The sequence below is a fragment of the Rhincodon typus genome, chromosome 1 (genome assembly GCF_021869965.1).
Source record: "Rhincodon typus isolate 14 chromosome 1, sRhiTyp1.1, whole genome shotgun sequence".
NCBI classification, from domain to species: Eukaryota; Metazoa; Chordata; class Chondrichthyes; order Orectolobiformes; family Rhincodontidae; genus Rhincodon; species Rhincodon typus.
The window spans coordinates 138,503,735-138,527,210 of NC_063332.1; the positions used below are offsets into that span (position 1 = coordinate 138,503,735).

A 23,476-nucleotide genomic window follows, 5' to 3' on the forward strand; every position below is an offset into this window, starting at 1 on the left:
CATTTTCTGATGAAGGGTCTGGGCCCGAAACGTCAGCCTTCCTGCTCCTGTGATGCTGCTTGGCCTCCTGTGTTCATCCAGCTCTGCACCTTGTTATCTCAGGAACAGAAGTAAGCCTGTTTCACCATTCAAAATGATATTGCCAATTCTTGTCTCAATGCCATGCTCATGCTCTCTTCCCAGACAGCTTGACATGCTTAGCTTGTAGAAACCCATTCATTCCTCTTTTAAATATATTCAGTGTCTGGTGTGTCAATCCATGTACAGATGCTTGCTTTTTATCTGCATTATACTGCTTTGTGCTCTTCAAAAATATCAGAATAAAATCCCATGATCTTGCGCAGTGCTTTTTCTGTTCTTGTTTCCATGTTTTTGAGAGTTTCTCCTTTTAAGCCTGATGGTAGCTGCTTTAAATATTGCAGGCTTGTGCCTTTAGCTGGCTTTTATGCCAAAAGGCAATGAGTTATGAGTTATGAAGAAAGGTCCCAACCTGAAACATCAACTTTCCTGCTCCTCTGATGCTGCCTGGCCTGATGTGTTCCTCCAGCTCCACACTGTGTTATCTCTGACACCAGCATCGGCAGTTCTTACTATCTCTGAATGAGTTATGATATCACATGTACCTTTTCTCTCTGCCTTTGTGCCTTTTCCAAGGAACAAGATGGATGAACAAACTGATGACCAAGAACAGGTAAGCCTTTTCAATATATAAAACAGTTTTTGTCTTTGTTTTCCCCCGATGTCTAACTGAGAATCACTGAGGATGGAGCTGCACTTTCAGCACCAATCTTTTTTTTAAAGACAGGTCAGTTGTGCCGTTCTTTTTCATTGAAGAGAATGAGTACTCATGAATGCTTCTTGCTCCAGTATAATTTGTAGCTTTCAGCCTTGATCATATTGACAAATTCAGCACTGAACTCAGACAATTGATAGGTGGCTGTTATGAAAAGAACTTTTCATAACTGCAACGATTGAAATCCTTTTCTCAAGCCTTTGGTATCTTGCTGTCTTTAGCTTCTAGTACTCACTTGCCGGCACCATGATGCAATTTTAAAAAAAAATATATCATTAAGGCAGTATGAGGGCATTGCTGGCTAGGACAGCATTTTTTGCCCATCCCTAATTGCCTTTCAGGCCATTAAGAGTTAACCACTTTGCTGTGGGTCTGGCGTTACATGTAGGCCAGACCAAGTAAGGACGACTGTTTCCTTCCCTAAAGGACATTAGTTGAATCAGATGAGTTTTTCTCATGGACAATGGATTAATGGTCATCAGACTCTTAATTCCAGATTTTGTTTTTTTTTTAAAATTGAATTTAAATTCCACTATCTGCTGTGGCAGGATTTGAACCTACTTCTCCAGAACATTACCTGGATCTCTGGATTAACAGTCCATTCGTAGTATCATCAGGCATTGCCTCCTAATATATTTTCTATATGTTAGCTGACATAACATATACCACAAAGATTAGATTCTTGTTAAAAATAGATGTCTTGACATTATTAACAACACCAACAATGTACATTAATATATCTCAGAATTACATCCACAGTCTGGGCTTAATGCTTGCTTTGTTTACTATTATCACATATATACAGTTGACTGAACAGTATCAACCAATTGGACTGACAACTACAGATTAACTCACTAATTGCTGAAATAAAAAGGAGACCTCTTATATAGGAACATCAAGATAGCATCACAAGATGTGATATCTTAAAGATTTACTTCCTTGCTGAGGTTTGTATAATAGTACTATAACCACCCCAAAAGGATGTGATGTATTAGTTCCATGACTTGTAGTCAGTACACAATGGCAAAAGTAATGCATGCATGTTTAGCCTCTTAATTATTATCCCTGTCTTCAAGGAAGACTTTATATTATTGTTTTGCCAATCCTTGTTGTAAGAATGGTACACTAAATCAAATACAAGAATGTAATATGCATCTCACTGGAGCTGATAGTTGACAGCTTTTGGTGATGGCAAGTTCAAGAATAACATTCACTAAGATCATGAGCATCATGAAAACATTTGAATGTTAGATTCATAGAATTCGTAATACCACAGAATACATTCGGCCCACGTAGTCTTTGCTGGCTCTCCTACACCAAATCAATTAAGAGGCTTCGCAGTGGGGTTAAAACTGTTTCAGAGATAGTAGAAACTACAGATGCTGGAGAGTCTGAGATAACAAGGTGTAGAGCTGGATGAACGCAGCAGGCCAAGCACCATCAGAGGAGCAGGAAAGCTGACGTTTCGGGCCTAGACCCTTCTTCAGAAGGCCTGCAGTGTTCATCCAGCTCTACACATTGTTACCAAACCAATTAATCCTGTTTCTCGCTCTATACCATAGCCCTGCAAGTTCATTTCCTTCATGGGGCCAGCAATTTTTTTTCAAAAAGCCATTGAATGTCTGCTCCCACGATTCTCATGTACAATAGGTTCTAGGCTACTACCAAAGTGTAATAAAACTGTGTAATAAAGTTCTTTATCATCTCTCCCACCCCAACTGCCCAACCCCACCAACAGCTCTCACCAAAAATCATAAATTTGTGTCTACAAGTCCTTGCGCCATCAATTAATGAAAACAGCTTTTCCTTGACTACTTTTTCCAAACTTGCCATAATCTTGTAACCTCTATCAGACTTAATCTTGATTTCCTTTGCTTCAAAGGAAGCCCAGCTACTCCAACCTAAACTCCCTCAACCCTGGAATCATCCTGTTAAATCTGCTATTGTGAGGACCATCAAATCTTCCCAAAGTGTGGTGAGCAGAGGCCCAGTGACCTTGAAGAAAGTACTGGTGTTCAGTGAACCCATTGCATCATCTTGTAGAAGTAGCTGGAGTAACTCTTTTTCGTCACTTTTGTTTATGTTTCTTGTTACCTTTTGATGCCTTTTCGGTTATTTGTGTTGGTATTCTTCCTTGAAATTTCCTCCAGAACAAAAATGGAGGTTTCTTTCCTCTTCATCTGACTTCCTGATACACAGTAACTAGTTAATGGCTTAGACCTTCTGATCAGTGGCAATGCTGGAAACGTTGCCATTACTCACAAAGACTTGAAGCGTTTGTAATCATCTGATCCTGGCTCAGAAAATAACAGACAATGCAGCAGCTCCTGTTCAAATCCAGATGATCATAGAAGAATTGGACTAAGAAAAGGACTTGTCTCCTTTTTATAGTACTAGCCATGGCATCCAGGTCATTTTTCAAAATGTTTTTGAGAAATTTAGTGCAAGAGTGTGGGCTAGTAAGTGGGTCAGCAGATGAGTGGGTAGAGGTGGGTCAAGTGGGTTATTAGTAAGGTTGAGTCCAAGATGGAGTTATTCAGTTGGAGGCTGTTGGGTGAGGCCAAAATGATAATTGGATAGGGGATAGTCCGGTCTAGCATCATCAGGTTAGGTTAGGTTAGGGAGTATGGTTGTGTCAAAGGGCAATATCAGGTCTGGCTGTGAGGTAGTCAGATGCTAGTGTGGGTCTGATCAGTGACAAAGTCAGGTGATCAGTGAATTATTGGAGAATTATTTGTGTCATAACAGGTACTAAATTGGCTAAACAAAAAAAAGCGAAGAACTGCAGATGCTGAAAATCAGAAACAAAAACAGAAATTGTTGGAAAAAAATCAGCAGGTCTGGTAGCATCTGCAGAAAACAGAATTAATGGTTTTGGGTCCAATGACCCTTCTTCAGACTGATTGCAGTTAGGAAAAGGGTGGTATAAATGCCAAAGAAGAGTTGGGCGCAGGGAAAGGAGCAAACAATATATGGATGTGGGGATCTGAGTTCCGGTCGCATGCCATTTCAACATATCACCGTGTTCCCTGGCCAACATCATTGTCTCAAGCTTGCCTCAGTGCTCCAGCAAAGGTCAGTGCCAGCTAGAGAAATAACGCCTCTTTTTCCAACTGCAGCTTTTTGGACTCAATATCAAATTCAACAATTTTAGGGCTTGCATACCTTCTCCATGTCCTTACCCAAAGCCCAGACACCAGGCCTGGTTATAATGGCTGCTACCGTAAACAATCCATTGTCTAGATCTATCCTAGAACACTGAGGAAGGTAAGAGAACAAATTGCTGGAGCATTGAGAGACAGCTTTATATCCTCTTTGGCCACAAGTGAGGTCCCAGAGGACTGGAGAATAGTTAATGTTGTCCCATTGTTTAAAAAGAGTAAGGGGGATAATCCAGGAAATTACAGGCCTGTGAGCCTCACAGTGGTAGGGAAATTATTGAAAAGGATTCTTAGGTGCAAGATCTATAAGCAATTTGAATGAAAAGGAATGATTATTGATAAACAGCATGGTTTGTGCAGGGAAGGTCATGCCTTACTAACTTGATCGAGTTTTTTGAGGGGGTGACGAAGATGATTGATGAGGGAGAAGTGATTGATGTCTACACGGACTTCAGTAAAGCCTTTGACAAGGTACTTCATGGCAGACTGCTATAAAAGGTGAAGTCACCTGGTATCAGGGGTGAGCTGGCACAGAACTTGCTCAGTCAAAGGAGACAGAGAGTAGCAATGAAAGGATGCTTTTTGGAATGGAGGTCTGTGACTAGTGGTGTTCCACAGGGATCAGTGCTGGGACCTCTGCTGTTTGTAGTCTACATCAATGATTTGAAGGAAAACGTAGCTGGTTTAATTACTAAGTTTGTGGACGATACAAAGATTGGTGGAGTTGTGGATGGTAACAACGATTATCAGAGGATACAGCAGGATATAGATGAATTGGAGGCCATGGGCGGAAAAATGGCAGATGGAGTTTAATCCAGACAAATGTGAGGTGATGTATTTTGGAAGGTCAAGTACAGGTGGAAATTATACAGTGAATGGCAGAACCCTTAGGAGTATTTATATGCAGAGAGATCTGGGCAAGCAGGTCCACAAATCACTGAAGACAGCATTACAGGTAGATAAGGTAATAAAAAGGCCTATGGCATGCTTGCCTTCATTGGAAGGGGCATTGAGTAGAAGGATAGACAAGTTATTCTGCAGCCATATAGAACTTTAGTTAGGCCCCACTTGGAATATAATGTACAGTTCTGGTCATCACACTACCAGAAGGATGTGGATACTTTGGAGAGGATACAGTAATGGTTTAGCAGGATGTTGCCTGGTATGGGGAATTTTAGCTATGAAGAAAGGTTGGTTAGATTGGGTTTGTTTTCACTGGAATGCAGGAGGTTAAGGGGAGGACCTGATAGAAGCTTAAAAGATTGTGAATAGCATGGATAGAGTGGAAAGTATGAGGCTTTTTCCCAGTGTAAAGGAGTCAATTACTGGGAGAAACAGGTTCAAAGTGCAAGGGTGGAGGGTTGGGGGATCGTTTAAGAGATGTGTGAGGCACGTTTTTCACACAAAGAGTGGTGAGTGCCTGGAATACAATGCCAGAGGTGGTGGTGGAAGCAGACACAATAGCTGCATTCAAGAAGCACCTGGACGAATACATGAATAGGAAGGGAATAGACGGATACGGATCCTGTTAATATGGAAAGGCAAAATGTATTGGCACAGACTTGGAAGGCTGAAGGGCCTGTTCCTGTGCTGTATTGTTCTCTGTTCTTTGTCAGTCACTAAGGTACCCATTAGCAGCAATTCATTCTCCAAGGCTGACCTTTACCCTTTCCTTTGTCTACCCAACTGTTTTTCTCTCACTGTGGGATCTAACTCTACGCATCATTTATTCCTACCCCATTCCTCCCACCTTTGCCATAATATCAGCATCAAAGAAATGTATGGATGGGTCCAGGCAGTATGGAACTAGCCCATCAGAAGTTTAACAGCCTGAACAATTTCCACATGCCTGCATGTTTCCCAACATGCTTCCAGTCTCCAACAATCCAGAGACCTGAAGGTTTGGACTTTTATGTTTCATGATATTGTAACATTAATAACAGAAGCTTACTTAGCTGCAGTTATCAAAGCAAATCAAATGTAATTATAGCACTATGTTTTGATGTTTCACATAAATACAGAAGTGTGTAAAGTAGGACTGAAATTCACTTAAAGCTCCACTTGTCCTCGACCATATTGCCAGTGAGACACAGGCATAATCAAAAGTGAAATGAAGGAAGCTTGAACACCTGGATATATGGTTAGGATAATTAACCACATAGGGTGCAAATTTTACTGCTCCTCTTTCTCCCAATTCCAAACGTCCACATGACCAATGCTGGAGAGGAACAGCAGATCCTGGATCACAAGTATATTCTGTACTAGACAATTACATGGCTTCAAAAGAACTTCCTTCTGTCTCACAAACATGAGACTTCTTCAGGTACATGCTAATCTGTCTCCTTCAAGGAAGTACAGAATTCCCAATGATACACATTTCAACTGGGCATTAGACCCAAGAAACTGAATTATCTCTGGCGATAAGTCCCTCACAGGATGATGGCATCATTGGATAGGGCAGCACTTATTTCCAATTTCTAATTGCCCAGAGGAGAATTGCAGCATTGTCATTGTGGCATTAAAACTCATGTGTCCCAAATATTAGTCTTGGGTTCTAGATTTCTAGCCGAGTGGGATTTTTCACTGCACTATCACCTCCTCATCATGTATTGATCAAATACCAGAGTTGTGAAGTTGTACGTTCAGAATCTCTAAGACAGAGGTCTTCATTGCAACAAGTGTGAAAATAAGTGGAATTATACATTTTGTAGACAATAAGAAATTGTTTCTTTGCATTCAGATAACTACATATCAATTTTTCCCTTGTTTGTGATTGTTGCAAATCTTTGCTACCTGAAATCAAAGAAGTCCGGTGTTGTCATTGTCTCCAGAACTGCAAACTGGTCCACCAGAAGCTTAAAGATTATTGCAATTCGATGGATTCTTGAGATCACTTTCAGCATATTCCTCTCGTCTCTCACCTGGAACACGTTATTTCATGGGTTATAAATTAATACCTGTTTTATTTAAAAGGATAAGTTGGCATACCTGTTTAGTTCAGCCTCCAACATAGCAAGAACAAATAAAAATAATATTTAGAACAAAGAACAAAGAAAATTACAGTACAGGAACAGGCCCTTCGGCCCTCCAAACCTACATCAACATGCTGCCAGTAACAACTAAAACCCCCTACCCTTCCGGGGACCACATCTATTCCAATCCTATTCATGTATTTGTCAAGATGCCCTTTAAATGTCACTATAGTATCTGCTTCCACTACTTCTCCTGGCAGCGAGTTCCAGGCATCCATCTGTTCAGTACAGCCCCTTTCCTAGTTGGACTATCTACATAGAAGGTAAATTACTAAATTTATAAAGTGTCCAAGATGTCTAAATGTTCTTTTTTGCTCTACTGAACACTTGAGCTCAATATTCTAAGTATCAGATTATCTGAGCAGGTTTCAAACCTGCTTTTCTGTCATACTGGAATTCGAGACCAAACACCATGTTTCCAGTGACTACGTTATAGTCTTGGTTCTTAGATAATCTTCAAAAATTAAACTGATCAAGAGATGGAAAATTCTGTTCCCTGAATGGCAGTAGATTCATTTTAGTAATTTATCAGTTTAAGAGGTGTTGCTGGATTTTTAGTGTTTTTGAGACATTTATAAACAATAAATCTCTGGTATACTTTTGGGATCCATTACTTGAGTTATTTGTTGCTGAAGTGAAGAGGTCAACACTTGAAGTCTGGTATGATGTCTTCCGTAGTTGGATGGTTCATGTTTGCTTGTGCAAGGGGTAGCAGCAGACCGGCAGAGTTTGGGAAGAAGTGGAAATTCCTGGTTTTTCAGTGTTTTCAGCACTTTTACACCGCCTGATACTCCACAGGCTGTTCTTAGCCAGGTATACAGTTCAACGCTGAAAATGGTGGCATATTAATTGACTTCTTTGATCTTTCAAAATTATGTTCAGTCCTTTTTAAGCTGTTCTTCCAATCTGCTGTTTCTCTTCAAAGCTACGGTTCTGATTTGTTTGCAAATTCCTTGTATTTAAGCAGTCTTTGCACACCTGCATGTGTCTCCCTACAATCCATTTAGAACTTGTAGATTTTCTCATAAACTCACTTTGCTCTCCTAATAGTTTTTTTTTGCTTTATTATAACCTTTATGGCTTTTGGGGGATTCTAGATTTGGCAGTACCTTTTCTTTGTGGGGACATGTCAACACTGATTTGTGACTGACTTTCCTTCAAGCAGCTTCTAGCCCTGTTTTGCCTGAAACAAAACCAGAAATTGCTGGAAAAGCTCAGTAGATCTGGCAGCATCTGTGGACAGAAACCAAATTTAATGTTTTGGATCCAGTAGCCTTTCCTCAGTATGCCAGATTATTATTCAGATTTATTACGTTTCCTTTCCCAACCAATTTTTAAACTTTTACTCTTGGTCTATCTTAATCCCTTTCCATAATGATGTTAAATCTACCCACCCCAAAAATGGTCACTCAATTCTTTTTCATTCACCTGTCCAGTCTCATCTATCACTACCAGAAGGATGTGGTGGCTTTGGAGAGGGTACAGAAAAGATTTACCAGGATGTTGCCTGGTATGGAGGACATTAGCTATGAGGAGAAGTTAGAGAAACTTGGGCTGTTCTCACTGGAACGACGGAGGTTGAGGGGCGACCTAATAGAGATCTACAAGATTATGAAGGCCATGGATAGAGTGGACAGTCAGAAGATTTTTCCCAGTGTGGAAGAGTCAGTTACTAGGGGGCATAGGTTTAAGGTGTAAGGGGCAAAGTTTAAAGGTGATGTACGAGGCAAGTTTTTTTACACAAGGGGTCGTGGGTGCCTGGAACTCGCTGCTGGGGGAGGCGGTGGAAGCGGATACAATAGTGACTTTTAAAGGGTACCTTGACAAATACATGAATTGAATGGGAATAGAGAGATACAGTCCCCGGAAGGGTATGGGGTTTTATTTGTGATGCACAGCATGTCAGTGCAGGCTTGGAGGGCTGAAGGTCCTGTTCCTGTACTGTAATTTTCTTTGTTCTTTTTTCTAGTCTCACTTTCTAAGACTAAACATAGAATTGTTCCCTCTGTTGGTTGAATCGGTTACATGCAAGTTGAAAATGTTCCCTTTAAAGGAGTTCAAGAATCTTCTGCCCTCTGTGCTTTTCACACTGTTCATATCCCAGTTGATACTTGGGTAGTTATATCCCTCAATTATTAATGCCCTATTGTTTTAACACTCAGAAATTTGGCAACAGAAGTTCCTCTAACTGTCTCCCACCATTTAAGGGTTTATAGTACACTCTTTCTACTGTAGCTTCTTCTGAGCCTTTGCATGCATTTATCTATCCCTTAGCTAAGTACACCAGTTTACATCAGCTCGCTCAGCTTTCATGCCCACATAAAGTAATAGAGTCATACAGCACGGAAACAGACCCTTCAGTCCATGCCGAACATAATTCTAAACTAAACTAGTCCCACCTGCCTGCTCCTGGCCTATAACCCTCCAAACCTTTCCTATTCATGTATCAATCCCAATGTCTTTTAAACATTTGGAATTGTACTCGCATCAACCACTTCCTCAGGAAGTTCATTCCACACGTGAACCATCCTCCATGTAAAAAAAATGTCCTTCTTGTCTTTTTTAAATCTCTCTTCTCACCTTAAGAATGTGCCCCCTAGTCTTGAAATCCCCCATCCTAGGGAAAAAACAACTACAATTAACTCTATCTATATCTCTCATTATTTTATAAACTTCTATCAGGTCGCTTCTCAACCTCTTACACTCCACTGAAAAAAGTCCCAGCCTATCCAGCTTTTCTTTATAACTCAAACCTTCCATACCCAGCAACATCCTGGTAAATCTCTTCTGAACCCTCTCCAGCTTAACAATATCCTTCCTATAACTGGGTGACCAGAACTGGACACAATATTCCAGAAGAGGCTTCACCAATGTCCCATACAACTTCAACATGACTTCACACCTCCTATACTCAGAGGGCTGAGCAAGCCTTTTTAAACTACCCTGTCTATATGTGACGCAAACTTCAAAGAATTACGTACCTGTAACCCTACGTCCCTTTGCTCTACAACACTACCCTTGGCCCTACCATTAATTGTACAAGCCCAATCCTTGTTTGTTGTGCCAAAATGTAATACCTTGCATTTATTCAGACTGAACTCCATCTGCCATTTTTCACCCCATTGACCATTTGATCAAGATCCCTTTGTAAACTTAGAAAAGCTTCTTCAGTGTATACTCTAAATATTCCTTATTTCAGTCTTACAAGGGGCTCTCATACACAACTCTTTCTCCAATGATCAATTACACCATCGGTGCTAATTTCTGGTCTTGTCTGGAATCAGAAAAGTTAATCAAATTTGCTTTCAATTTCCATCTTTTTCTCATCTGGTCCATCTCTGACTCTTCCATTCCTATCCTTGACTTCACTGTTTCCATTTCTGGGCACATCCTGTCTACCAATATCCATTACAAACTCACAAACTTCCACAGTTATCTCAACTACACTTCGTCACACCCTGCTTCCTGTAAGAATTCCATTCTATTTTCCCAGTTTCTCCACCTCCGTCACATCTGTTCTGATGATGCCACCTTCCAATGGGGTGTGTCTGATGTGTCCTCCTTTTTCTTGAAGTGAGAAGTCTTCCTCACCCCACCCCCACAACTGTGTTTAAAAAGGCTCTCAGCTGTGTTCAACCTATCTCTCGTACTTCAACCCACAATCTATCCCCTCCTCTCCAAGAAAGCGATTATGGTTCCTTTGACCTCATTTTCCACTCTACCAGTCTCTACATTCAAAGGATGTGCCTCTGTTATTTTTGGCACTGCCATCAAGATGTCACCACCAAACACATCTATACCTTCCCTGTTCTGTCAACGTTCTGTAGAGACAGTTTCCTCCCCAACATGTTGGTCCATTCCTCTATCACTCCTAACACTTCCTTAGCCCCCATACCTTTGTTTGTAATCTCATTGGCCATTTACCTTATCCCTTCTCACTGTTCAAAGTTTCAAACATACCTAACAGATGAAGCAACATTTTCCTTGTACTTCTCTCAATGTAGTCTTCTGTTTTCACTGCTCACCATTAAGTTTCCCTTACAATGGCAAGACAAAATGGGGTGGCACAGTGGCACAGTGGTTAGCACTGCTACCTCACAGCACCAGGGACCCGGGTTCAATTCCAGCCTTGGGCGACTGCCTGTGTGGAGTTTGCACATTCTCCCCATGTCTACGTGGGTTTCCTCCAGGTGTTCCGGTTTCCTCCCACAATCCAAAGATGTGCAGGTTAGGTGGATTGGCCATGCTAAATTGCCCATAGTGTTCAGGGAGGTGTAGATTAGGTGGGTTATAGGGAGATGGGTCTGGGTGGGATGCTCTGAGGTTCGGTGTGGACTTGTTGGGCCGAAGGGCCTGTTTCCACACTGTGGGGATTCTATGATGCCAAAAAGTCGATTGGGTGACCACTTTGCTAAAATTTCTATCCTTAGTCTGCTACATTGTTCCAATGAAGCTCAGTGCCAGCCGCAAGGAAAAAACCTTACCTGAGGCAAGGTGATCATCAGGTTAAACCAACAACAGTTCTCTTTCTCTAATGAGAGAGCAGTCCTCTGGGTCAGTTGTGACTTTACTACTGTTTTCACTCACTTTATCTTCTGCTTTGGACCCATAATCTGTTCCGCCTACTCCTCCACTCCCCTCCTCCATCAACAGAAACTTCTAAAAAAGATTCATACAGGACGCCAAATAGTTAATTCTGTTTCTCTCTCCACAGATGCTGCCAGACCTGTTGTGTTTCTTCACTGCTTTCTCTTTTTATCCTAATCCTTGTCACCCTGAAGCCATGCCTCCATAATGGATTTTAAACTGTAGTTACTTATATCAAAGTGCATTGTCAATCTTTTTTCCATTGTCCAGATCAATCATAACAATCAGACACAGAGCTTTTATAGTTTTGTCTTTTTGTATCAAAATTTAACTGTTATTGAACCTGCATTTTCACAGCTGACATTCTGAACTCAGTGGGATATTGTTTTCCCAGTGGTGAAGCCAATTTAAATGACTGTTTTCAACATTTTACATTCCATGTCAGGGATTCTGCTGTTCTTCCACTGAAGGCACAGGATGAGTGAGCAATCCCAGCAAACATTCAGTGCTAAAACAAGAAGAATGGCCCAACACTTATTTATAATCTCATAATAAATTTCCAAATTAGGTAAGGATAAACAATGCCTTTCAGTTTATTTAATCTCTTAAAACAAGGCAATCATCCTTATCTTCCCATTACTTTAAGTGAAAGAAACAATTCACTGCCCTTGCCTCAAATGCATTTTCTGGCAACACAGATAAAGTATATTATCACGCTGCCCACATTGATAAAAGATAATTATAGGCAGAGACAGACATTGTAGATAATTTCTAACTTTTCATTAAGCAAACTAATAAATGCCTTACAAAATAGATTACAATGACATTTCAGTTATATTGAAGCTTGTTTAATGATTACAAGGAACATTTTGGTTGTCTTTTCTCCTCATGGAATACTTAATGAATAAACTGTCAAGGAAAATGGAAAGGAAATGTTTTGCCAGCCTGTACGAAACTAGATAACCTTGATAATTTACAAACAATCAGGTGGACTTGGAGGAGAGCAAAAAGCTTACCTCAAATGGCCTCTCAACTTCAATCCTATTTTTACAAGTATGGAAAAAAAACAGATCTTTACTTTGCTGCTCAGATTTAAATTAAAATAATAGTGATCAATGACATTGGTGAATATTGATTTGCACTTTTAAAGGAGGACACCAGCAGTTTTGGATTCGTGGCTAATTGTCTGATCAGGACTGCTGATAAAAATCTGAGGCAATTGGATCTATGGCAACATCATAAAGTTACACAGCACAAAAGAAGACCATTCAATCCATCATGTCTCTGCTGCTCCCTGTAAAAGTCCAATTTCCTCATTCCCACAGGTTAAAACATCAACTGGGGGGAAAAAAGTCAGCTGGATTTTAATTGCATACTTGTCGAGCAGGAAACTGAGTGGAAAGAATTAAAATTCACTTGACCACTTTACAGAAACATTTCCCTCCATCATTCTCTGTAACATTTATAGAAATTAGGGATCAATGTAAAATACTCACATGACCATTCTCAAATATTGCACGAACTGAATCCAATTCCCAAAGAATCTGCTTGAACCACAGTTCATAAGCTGCAATTTAGACATGTAAACAATTAAAATTACCAATAATTTATTGCATCAATCCCAAGTTATTGTGAATTATTTGCCAATGTCAACGTGTTTTTATTATTAATATAATAATGTTAACAGCTCACCTTGGTGAGTTATAATAAATAGATGTTCATCGTGTATTTTGTTTCCATTCTTCTCACTTTGTAGCTCTTGAGCATTTATTATTTTATCCAACTTTAAAGAAAAACAAAGTTTAAACTTCAGCATAAGACAGAGTGTTATGTATACTCAAGAAAAGGAAAATAACATGTTGTGGTGACAACAAGGTGCAGGGCTGGATGAACACAGCAGGCCAAGCAGCACCATAGGAGCAGAGAGGCTGACGTTTCGGGCCTAGACCCTTCACATCTGTTGTAATATTTGCTGTTGCTTTATTAAATTTAACAGCTACCTTAAACTGAGGGAGAGAAAACTGGAGTTAGACGAAGATAAAAAGATGGTGCTAAAAGAGCATTCAGCAGAATTTCTGTAATGTTTCCCAAGTTATTGCATGAAAATATACATAGAAAACCCAGAGAGAATGGCTATTTATGCTGATTTTCCAGAATATCATCTGAGTTCCAGTGGGAATTTGGGGATTCATATGAAAATTAAAGATTGGTGTTTTTCTTTCTTTAATGTGAACATAATTTTCTTCAAAAATATTTCAATATATTATTGGTAGTAGTTTCTGTATGTCATTATTTGTTATTAGAATCATAGAGTCCTTCAAGTTCCCTTCCAAGCCACTCACCATCCTGACTTGAAAATATATTGCCATTCCTTCACTGACACAGGGTCAAAATCCTGGAATTCCCTCCCTAATGGCATTGTGAGTCAACCCATAGTAGGTGGACTGCAGTGGTTCAAGAAAGCAGCTCACCCACCACCTTCTCAAGGGCAACTAGGGATGGGCATGAAATGCTGGCCAGCTAGTGATGCCCACATCCCACAAATGAATAGAGAAAAAAATTAATTTATGCAGGATGAAAACAGGCCCTTCATCCACGCCAACCAAGCTTCCTACACAGAACTAGTAGTCCCATTTGCCTGCATTTGGCCCATATCTCTGTAAACCTTTCCTATCCATGTACCTGTATAAATGTCTTATAAATGTTGTAATTGTACCCACCTCTACCACTTCATTTGGTAACTCATGCTATATAAGCACCACCCTCTGTGAAAAAGTTGCCACTAGGTCCCTTTTAAATTTTTCCCCTCTCACCTTAAACCTATTGCTTCTAGTTTTGGACTCTGTCACCTTGGGGAAAAGACCTTGGATATTCACCTTATCTGTGCCTGTCATGATTTTATAAACCTCTATAAGGTCACTCTTCAGCTTCCTACACTCCAGGGAAAAATGTTCCTGCCTATCCAGCCTCTCCTTGTAACTCAAAGGTTAAGTGAGTATAACCAGTGTGATTATGGGTCATGCTAGACAAATTGAATGTGAATTTTAGTACTGAATTATTTAGTATGTTATACTGAATTATATCCTACCATATAAGCCTATAATACATATATATTAAACATATGTTAAATACAATAGGACAGAGACATAATTACAAATAGGTAAAACAATACGTTAGTGAAAGGAACACCGTTAGAATTATGACAGACAATTAATTGAATTATTTGGGAGTTAAAGGGGAGATAGAGTTATCCCAGGGAACTGTGAATCTTATCATCAGTTGGAATAACAATGGATTTCTAATACAAGGTCACACATAAAGAAAAATAAAACTGAAAATGTATTAAAGAATAGTCAGCATGGGTTTCAAATGGAATGTCATGCTTGAACTTCCTTATTGAATTCTTTGAAAAAGTAACAAAAAAAGTGTAGAAAAAAGTAGTGTAGAGGATAATAATTCAAATGTCCTTCAATAAGACACAGATATGATGAGAGCATGTGGAGGCAGGGCAACTCGCGAATAGATATTAAGCTGGCTTCAAACAGGGAAGGTTAAAATAGCTACTCAGACTGGCAAAACGTGGATAGCAGTGCTCCATAAGGATTAAGGATGGGACCAGTGTTGATTATCATTTATGCAAAAGGTCTGAAGTTGGAAATAGAATTACAGTTGTTCAAATTGGAGACACATTCATAAATCAGGGGACATTCATAAATCTCTAAAAGGAATGGTTAAAGTTAATTACAGCATAAAAGTAACAAAGGTCTGGAGTTCATTTCCAGAGGGATAAAATTGGCAAGTAAAACAGTTAAACTTGCAAATAACCTGGATTAGACTGCGCTCAGTATTCTGTGAACCCCTCTGGTCTCTACTTTAGCAAACAAAGTAGAGGCACTGAAATACATGCAAAATTAATTTGTTGGATTGAAACGAAAGACTGAACCATCTACAGCTCTTTTCTCTAGAAAACAAAGGCTGAGAAGTGACCTTTAGAGATATTCAAGATTATGCAAGGGTTTGATAGAGTAGATGGAGAGAAAATATTTCCACTGACAGAGGAGACCAGAACTAAGAGCCAGAAATATAAACTAGTCACCAAAAAGTTTAATATAGAATTTCAGGAGAACTCCTTTACCCAGAAAGTCAAGCTCTCTTTTGGATTGTTATGGGCAAAAGAGATGAGGAATTGAGTTCCTTAAACAAGAAAGCCCAGCATTTATGGTAAGGGGCAGGAGATATGTGAGAACTTAAATGGTATGTGAGAAAAAGAAATCACCCACAGGGTGGTGCGAAGCTGGTACTCATTGTCTGTAAGGGTGGTACAGGCAGAAATCCTCATAACATTTAAAAAGTATTTAAATGTATACTTATGATGTCAAGGTATACAAAGTTCTGGGCCAAGTATTGAAAAATAGGATTAGAATAGTTAGGTGGTTGTTTTTAACTGGTACAGACTCGATGGGCTGAAAGGTCTTTTTCTGTGCTATAGACCTCTATGACTAAGCAAAGATTAACTTTTGGATCTAGTAATTTGAAATAAACTAGAGTGGATAAGAGACGTAAAAGTCATGGAATATAGAGTCAAACAGCACAGAAATGACCCTTCGGCCCATTGAGTATGCATTGACAATAACTACCACTAAAGGCATGCTAATCCCAATTTCCTGCCCTTGTCCCATATTCTTGAATACTATGATATTCCAAGTGCTCTTCCAAATACTTCTTAAAGGTTCTAATGTTTCCACCTCCACTACCTTCCCAGGCAGTGTATTCCAGATTTCCAACACCGTCTAAGAGAAACGCTGTTTTCCTCAAATCCCCTCCGAATCTCCTGTCCCAACCCTAAAACTATGCCCCCTTGTGATTGACCTCTCAATCAAGGGAATCAGCTGCTCCCTACTCACCCAATCCACACCCCTCATAATCTTATACACCACAATGATGTCCCCCCTCAGTTTTCTCTGCTGCAAAGAACATCTAAGCCTAGCTAGTCTTTTCTTATAGGTCAATTGTTCCAACCAAGCCAACATCCTGATGAACCTCCTCTAGTGCTATCACATCCTTCCTGTAGTGAGGTAAGCAGAACTGCACACAGTACTCCAGCTGTGGCCTGACCAACACTCTGTACGACTCCAACATTACTTTCTTGCTCTTACACTTTATGCCACAGCTGACGAAAGTGAGTGTCCCATATGCCTTCTTAACTATCCTATTCACATACTTTGCCAACTTCAGGAATCTGTGAATAATTATCCCGAGATCCCTCAGTTCCTCTGAGCTACCCAATATCCTGCCACTCATTAAATACTTCGTATCCTGTTTCTTCTTTCAAAGTCCATCACCTCACACTTCGCAGGGTTAATTACCATCTGCCACTGATCTGCCGATCTGACCAACTCATCTACATCTTCCTATAACCTACAATGATCTTCTTCACATTTAATCACCCTACCAAACTCGATGTTGTCTGCAAACCTGCTTAACATTCCCCTCACATTTTCATCTGTATCAGTTTTGTATATAACAAACAATAAAGGTCCTAGTACTGATCTTTGTGGTAGACTGCTTGACACCAGCTTTCTGTCACTCAAACAGCCTACTGTCACTGTGTCCTGTTGTGCCCTGTTAATAAGCAAGTTTCTGATCTATCTTGCCAAATTTTCTTGAATTCTATGTGCTTTAACCTTCTCAATCAGTCTCCCATGTGATACTTTGTCAAAACCTTTGCTGAAATCCATATAGACTATGTCAACTGAACTTCCCTCATCCATACACTTGATCACATTTTCGAAACATTCTAAAGTATTTGTTGAGCATGACCCTCTAACAAAGCCATGCTGAAGCTATGCTGACTTTCCCAATTAACCCATGCTTTTCCAAAGGAATATTAAGTCTGTCCTTCAAAATTTTATCTCCAATAGTTTCTCCATCTTGACAAGAGTAACTATTATGTAATATGCTTTAATGTAGTGACAGGGATGAACTTAAAATGATGAACACCAAGATAATAAATTGGAGAAAAGAGATTTTGAAAAGTTGGCAATAAAACTTGGGAAAACAAAATAGGCAACAATATTGGTAATCTACAGTAAAGGACAAGAATGGAAAACAAATGGGGAAGAGACATTCCTTAAAAGGCATGCATGATTGAAGAAAACACAAAGACATTTGGAGAAAAAAATTAAGAAAACTCAGGCAAGGCGTAACTATGAAAATGAATTATGATGTTTCATAAATCCAGATATATTTTAAAGGCAAATCAATATACAAGGAAAGCTGTGATAAGAATAGTGAGATGCAAGGTAGGATAATTCCACTGGTAGGAATAAAAAGCAGAAATATTAAATAATTATTTGTTTCAGTATTTAATAGAGTCTTAGAACAAATGCTGTAATAAATTATGAGCTGAGCAATAATCAGTGAATTTAAGATTAATAAATGGATTATGCAAATAAGCTAATCAGACTCAAAACATTTTCACAAATATCTTCCAGTGCCATATCCAAAAAGATATCTTGCCTCTTCAAGTCTTAGATAGTGTTTTGGACACCCATTAGCAAATCACAGATCAGCTTGAGGCAGCTACACTCTAACATGTATGCTAATTGAAACCTCCCCCCTCTGTTAACTTTCTCTTTACTTAAAAATGGTAGATGCGTTGTTCAAGAGCGGGATTTCTGGATTCAAGCCTCCAAAGCAATATTCAATTGATTAGGACGATCTCTGTTCTCGACCCAGGCCAAAGTTGACCCTTCTGTGCATTGTGACTGACTTGTTAAATATATAATGAGTCTTTTGGCAAATATTCTTTTTCAAATGTGAGTACAATAAAAGAAAATTACGAATCATAGTGATAAAAATAATGAAACTTATATGAAAATGTGAATTCACAATATGCTGTGCTGCTATATTGTTGACTATATTTTAAAATGTGACTTTTTCCTAAAATTGAAAGGGAGGTGGCACATTTGCACAGAAACACACACACACAAATAATTCTTTGCAACTTAAAAAGGGAGAATTTGCTGATAGGTAAGACTGCAATGGAATCCTTAAACATGCCTGCAGATAGTCCCTGTACATTATTCCTCCTTTACTGGCTTTATTTGTTCCATCTTGTGATGTGTCACTGTTTTCCTGTAGGTCTGAAGGAAATGCATGCCTGTAAGAAATTTGCAACAAGTTAATATAATGTGGTTATTAATTATAAAATACAATACTCTTTTGAGAAATGAGGCATTCTGTTGGAATCTCCAAATTTCCTTTTTAAAGTCCTTGAATTTGTTGTATCTCACAAATCCACTCCTTGCTAAAAGTTCAAGTGATGCTGATAATACACTGCTCATGCCATAATACAGTTTTTGTGGGAGATAGTTGGGAGTGGGCAGGCTATCTCTTTATAAAGCATGGGTATATTGTCTTCAAGGGTTGACTCGTGTACAGCAGGGCTACCCTTCCCTGAGATAATACCCTCCTTCCTTTCTACACATCTGCTCTGCAAAACCCATTCCTGGTCCCTCAACTCCTCCCTAGTGTTTTCAAAACCAACCCCACTCAACACTCCAGACTCACCTGAGGCCAGTGCCTGTGCTGTCTTCTCTGTGTGCCTGCCTGCCACACAAACAGTGTCTATTACTGAGTTTGTGGCACCACCGGGTCTGTTTAAACTAAACCCAATCAGATTATTCAATTAGTGAGGAGGACGGAACTTCTCCCCAGTGAGGAAAAGCATTCTGACTCTTGAGCACTTCAGCCCACCTACAGCACATTATAGCTGAGTGGAATGCTTCTTTCCAGTCAGTTGTCTCACAACTTTTAGGTTGGCTTTCTTTCTGGGGACGTGAGCAGTTGACCCAATCACCACTTCCACCACAATAATGTGCAGCCCATGATCAAAGAATCACATAAAATGGCTTCTATTCCTCCTTCTGCAGTATTGCTTCTGGTGTCACTTAATGATCTATCCTTGGCCCTTTCCTATTTCTCATCTACATCTTACCTCTTGGCAGCATCATCCAAAATCACAGTGTTAGTTTTTTATATCTGAATGCTGATGGCATTCAGCTCTACTTCATTGCCATCATTTTCCACTTCTCGGCTGTTGTCAAATGATCAAATTGCTTTAGCAGAAACTTCACCCAATTAAATATTGAAAAGATTGAAGTCATTATTTTGGGTCCAATTCAAACTCTCTTTACAGGTTACTGAATCCATATCTCTCCTTCTTTGAGATTTATAATATTCTAATTGCAACATCAGTGTCAGATTTGACCCCGAGGTGAGCTTCCAACCACATATCTGTGCCATTATTTGGATTACCTACTTCCACCTCAGTAACATTGGCTGACTTTGCCCTATCTAAGATCATCTGCTGCAAAACCCCTCATCCACACTAGACCATCTGAAGCTCAGTTGCCTGTGTGTTAATTCGCAATGAGAATCATTAATCTGTCACCCTGTGTTCACTGACCAACATTTGCTCAGGGTTAAGCAACATCTTGACTTCCAAGCTTTTAACTTTATTTCAAATCTCTCCATGATCTTGCCCCTCCCACCTCTGTACTCTCCTCTTCGTCTTTGATTCCATTGTCTAACAAATAACTACCCACCTATGCCTTAAGAATATTCAATGAACACATCTTCATTGCCTTCTGAAGTATAGAGTTCCAAAGTTGCACAAACCTCAGAAAATTAAAAAATTCTCCTTATCTTTGAACAAAAAGGGTGACCACAATTTTAAAACAGTGTCTTCTCGTTCTGCACCAATCATAAAGAGAGTTGCGGCACAGTGGCAGTCAATTAACCACCATTCTGCAATGGCTCTTCAAATGAGCATCATTACTTAGTACCAAACCCTTGCTTTCTCCCCATCCCTTGCACATTAATTCTATCCAAATAATCATTCAACATCCTTCAGTTGAATCAGTTGAACATGCTTCTACCATACTGTCAGCACAACTACTCAATGTGTGAAAAAAACTTGTTCTCACATCAATTTTGCTTCTTTTGCAAATCTCTTTAGATCGGTGCCCTCTGGTCCTTGATGTTTTTGTGAGTGGAACCATTTTCAACTACCTACTCTACCCAGTCTGCTCATGGTATTAAAAATCTCTCGGAGATAGCAAGAAATGCAGGTGCTGAAGTCGGAGTCACTACAGTGTGGAGCTAGAAGAATACAGCATGTCGGGCAACATCAGAGGAGCAGGAGAGTCGATGTTTCGGTTAGGGACCCTTCATCAGGACAGGGGAAGGGGAAAGAAGCTGGGAAATAAATAGAGGGAGGAGAGGGGGAGTTGGGGGAAGGTAGGTGGGATGCTGATAAGTGGATATAGGTAGGGGTAGTGGGAAGGGTGGGGCAGATAGGTGGGAATGAAGATGGACAGGTTATGTCAGGTCAAAGAGGTGGGGATGAGAGGAAGGGTTGGACATGGGATGAGGCTGAGGGTGGGGAGATTTAGAAACTGGTGAATTGCATGTTCAGCCATTGTGTGGTTTTAGCATTTTCTGCCTGACTTTCCTTCAACCAAACAGTATTTGGTTTCTGCATAACCTTTCCTTTTTATTCCCCGCACCACTCCCCAGCCCAAAATGTCCCTCTGGCTCAAAACATCCCTATGAAGGTGGTTTTCAAAGCCTCCTTTTTGGAGTTCTTTTCTAAGCCAATTTACAGTCCAAAAGCTCAAAATGGTGGGTAAGGTTTGAGGACTCAAGGGGTCCATAAGTAATGAAGTCAATTATACCAAGGCCCTATGAAATTTTTCCACTTATCTGCTGTTTCTCTTCAAAACTAGAATTTTCACTTTCATTATCCAGTTGCAACCTCCTGGTATTTCAAGTGTCTTTACATGTCTACGCATGTCTTTGTGCAAACCAGTTAGAACTCGCAGCTGCGTAGTCAGGTGACTAGTAATAGCTAGGTTTCTTTTAATATTTTGAGCTCAATGAGAGTCAGATTATTTTTTTTTCCCATAAATCTATAACTCATCTTTGTTCGTGACAGATTATATCAATCTTAGTGACAAAGATTGAGTGTCTCACATCTGTTGTTAGAAGTGAAGGAGGAGGGCAAGGAGAAGTGGTCTAAAAGACAGTTTGCAAATGAGAAAAGAAACTGGCTGGGGGTGAAATAATTATCTTTGCAGTACAGAATGATCTTGGGCTATTGAGCATATTTCTCAGACAAGAAGAGAGTTTCACAGTGTTTTTGCAATCTAACCAGATTTGGCATTGTATGGCTAAAGCAGTCATCTGGTAGGGGCCAGATACCAGAGTACAAGAGTCAGGGTGAGAGAGACCAACTGCTTTAGTGAGGACTAGGGTATTGAAGGTTGAAGTGAAGCAGTGCTGAGTAATGTGTAGCTGCAGAAATGTTGTACTGAGCAGAAGGTCAATGGCTGGATCGTTAGGACTTTGAAAATGCAACTGTAAATGAATTGAGGGCAAAGAGTCTTTTCTTCCCTGTGGTGGATGTAAAAGTTGGGTTTAGAATGTAAAATATGAAATAGATGGTGAGTGACACAAGACACTGATCAATATCTGAGAATGATCCAAAGGGAGTAGTGAGGCGTATTCAAAGCAGTGGCTGTAATTATGAGTTATGGAACTTAAACTGAGGTTGTAAATCCTAACAACTGTGTTTAGAAATTGCCGTCTCTACCACTATAACTTTACCAGAACTGTGTCATAGACTGTATTTGAGTGTGTAAGTGGGATTTTCATCATTATTTTAGTGATCAGAAATGGAAATGGTTTACTGGAATTTGCCAGCTGGTGTTTTGGTCTTGAAAAACATTTATAGAGCATTTATTTACAGATTAGGCAATATTGTGAGTTGAAGCCATGACATTCTCACTGGAGTATAAGGCCAGAATCTGCGATTAAAGCAGAGGTTATTTCAAATTCTACAAATGAATTTGACAGTTGATTACAATAAATGTAGCTAAAAGTGATATCGCACAGATTGGGCATCTGTCACCCTGTGTTCACTGACCAACATTTGCTCAGGGTTAAGCAGCATCTTGACTTCCGAGCTTTTAACTTTATTTCAGATCCCTCCATGGTCATGACCCTCTCACCTCTGTAATCTCCTCTTCATCCTTGATTCCATTGTCTAACAAATAACTACCCACCTATGCCTTAAGAATATTCAATGAACACATCTCTTTGCCTTCTGAAATACAGAGTTCCAAAGTTGCTCAAACCTCTGAGAGAAAATTTAAAAATTTCTCCTTATCTATGAACAAAAAAGGTGACCACAATTTTAAAACAGTGTCCTCTCGTTCCGCACCAATCATGAAGAGAGTTAAAGGAGTAAAACTATTGCTTGCGTGGAAGATAAAGTGCAGGCTAGTTGGTAGAATTGTCTGTTTACATGCTGTAATTTCTATATAATATTGCTGTCTGGCTGTTATAATTTCATGAATAACCATAATGCTGAACAGAAGACTGAAATAGATGATTGGAGTATCTAATTATTTGGTGGGCTTTCTATGCAGGGATTGTCATGGTTATTCATGCATTAACATGATTTACACCATTTTGCCTCTGATTTGACTGATAATCACATCAGTTTAATATATTTGGATACAACTAACCTATTAGATAGGTTATGAAAGGATATAGAAAGAATTGGAAGTGGAATTGATGTGCAAATCAGCCCTTATCTATTTAACTGAGTGCTGTAGACTAATAATGGTTAATATAGATTTGGATTACATTTAGACTTTATTGTCATGTGTACTCAAGTAGAGTACAGTGAAAAGTTTTCAATGTTGCCACACACAGTGCCATCTTAGGTATACCTAGGCATAAGAGCTTAAGAACAAGGTAGAAAGCAATAGGGAACAAAGTTAAAAGCTAATCATTATAATCATAGATAACAAGGTGTAGAGCTGGATGAACAC

General features: G+C 39.5%; 1 protein-coding gene across 3 annotated transcripts in view; it reads right to left on the reverse strand.

The window, feature by feature from the left end:
- Window positions 1-23,476, reverse strand: part of LOC109918893 (tryptophan 2,3-dioxygenase-like) — a 136,941-nt gene that overhangs the window by 110,202 nt on the left and 3,263 nt on the right. For all 3 annotated transcript variants that reach the window (XM_048599635.1, XM_048599621.1, XM_048599627.1), the window contains exons 2-5: window positions 18,636-18,735; window positions 13,266-13,356; window positions 13,070-13,140; window positions 6,748-6,875 (exon numbers count right to left, since the gene is read on the reverse strand). In XM_048599635.1, the coding sequence (XP_048455592.1) occupies window positions 6,748-6,875; window positions 13,070-13,140; window positions 13,266-13,356; window positions 18,636-18,735 (390 nt within the window). The remainder of the gene's footprint in view (window positions 1-6,747; window positions 6,876-13,069; window positions 13,141-13,265; window positions 13,357-18,635; window positions 18,736-23,476) is intronic.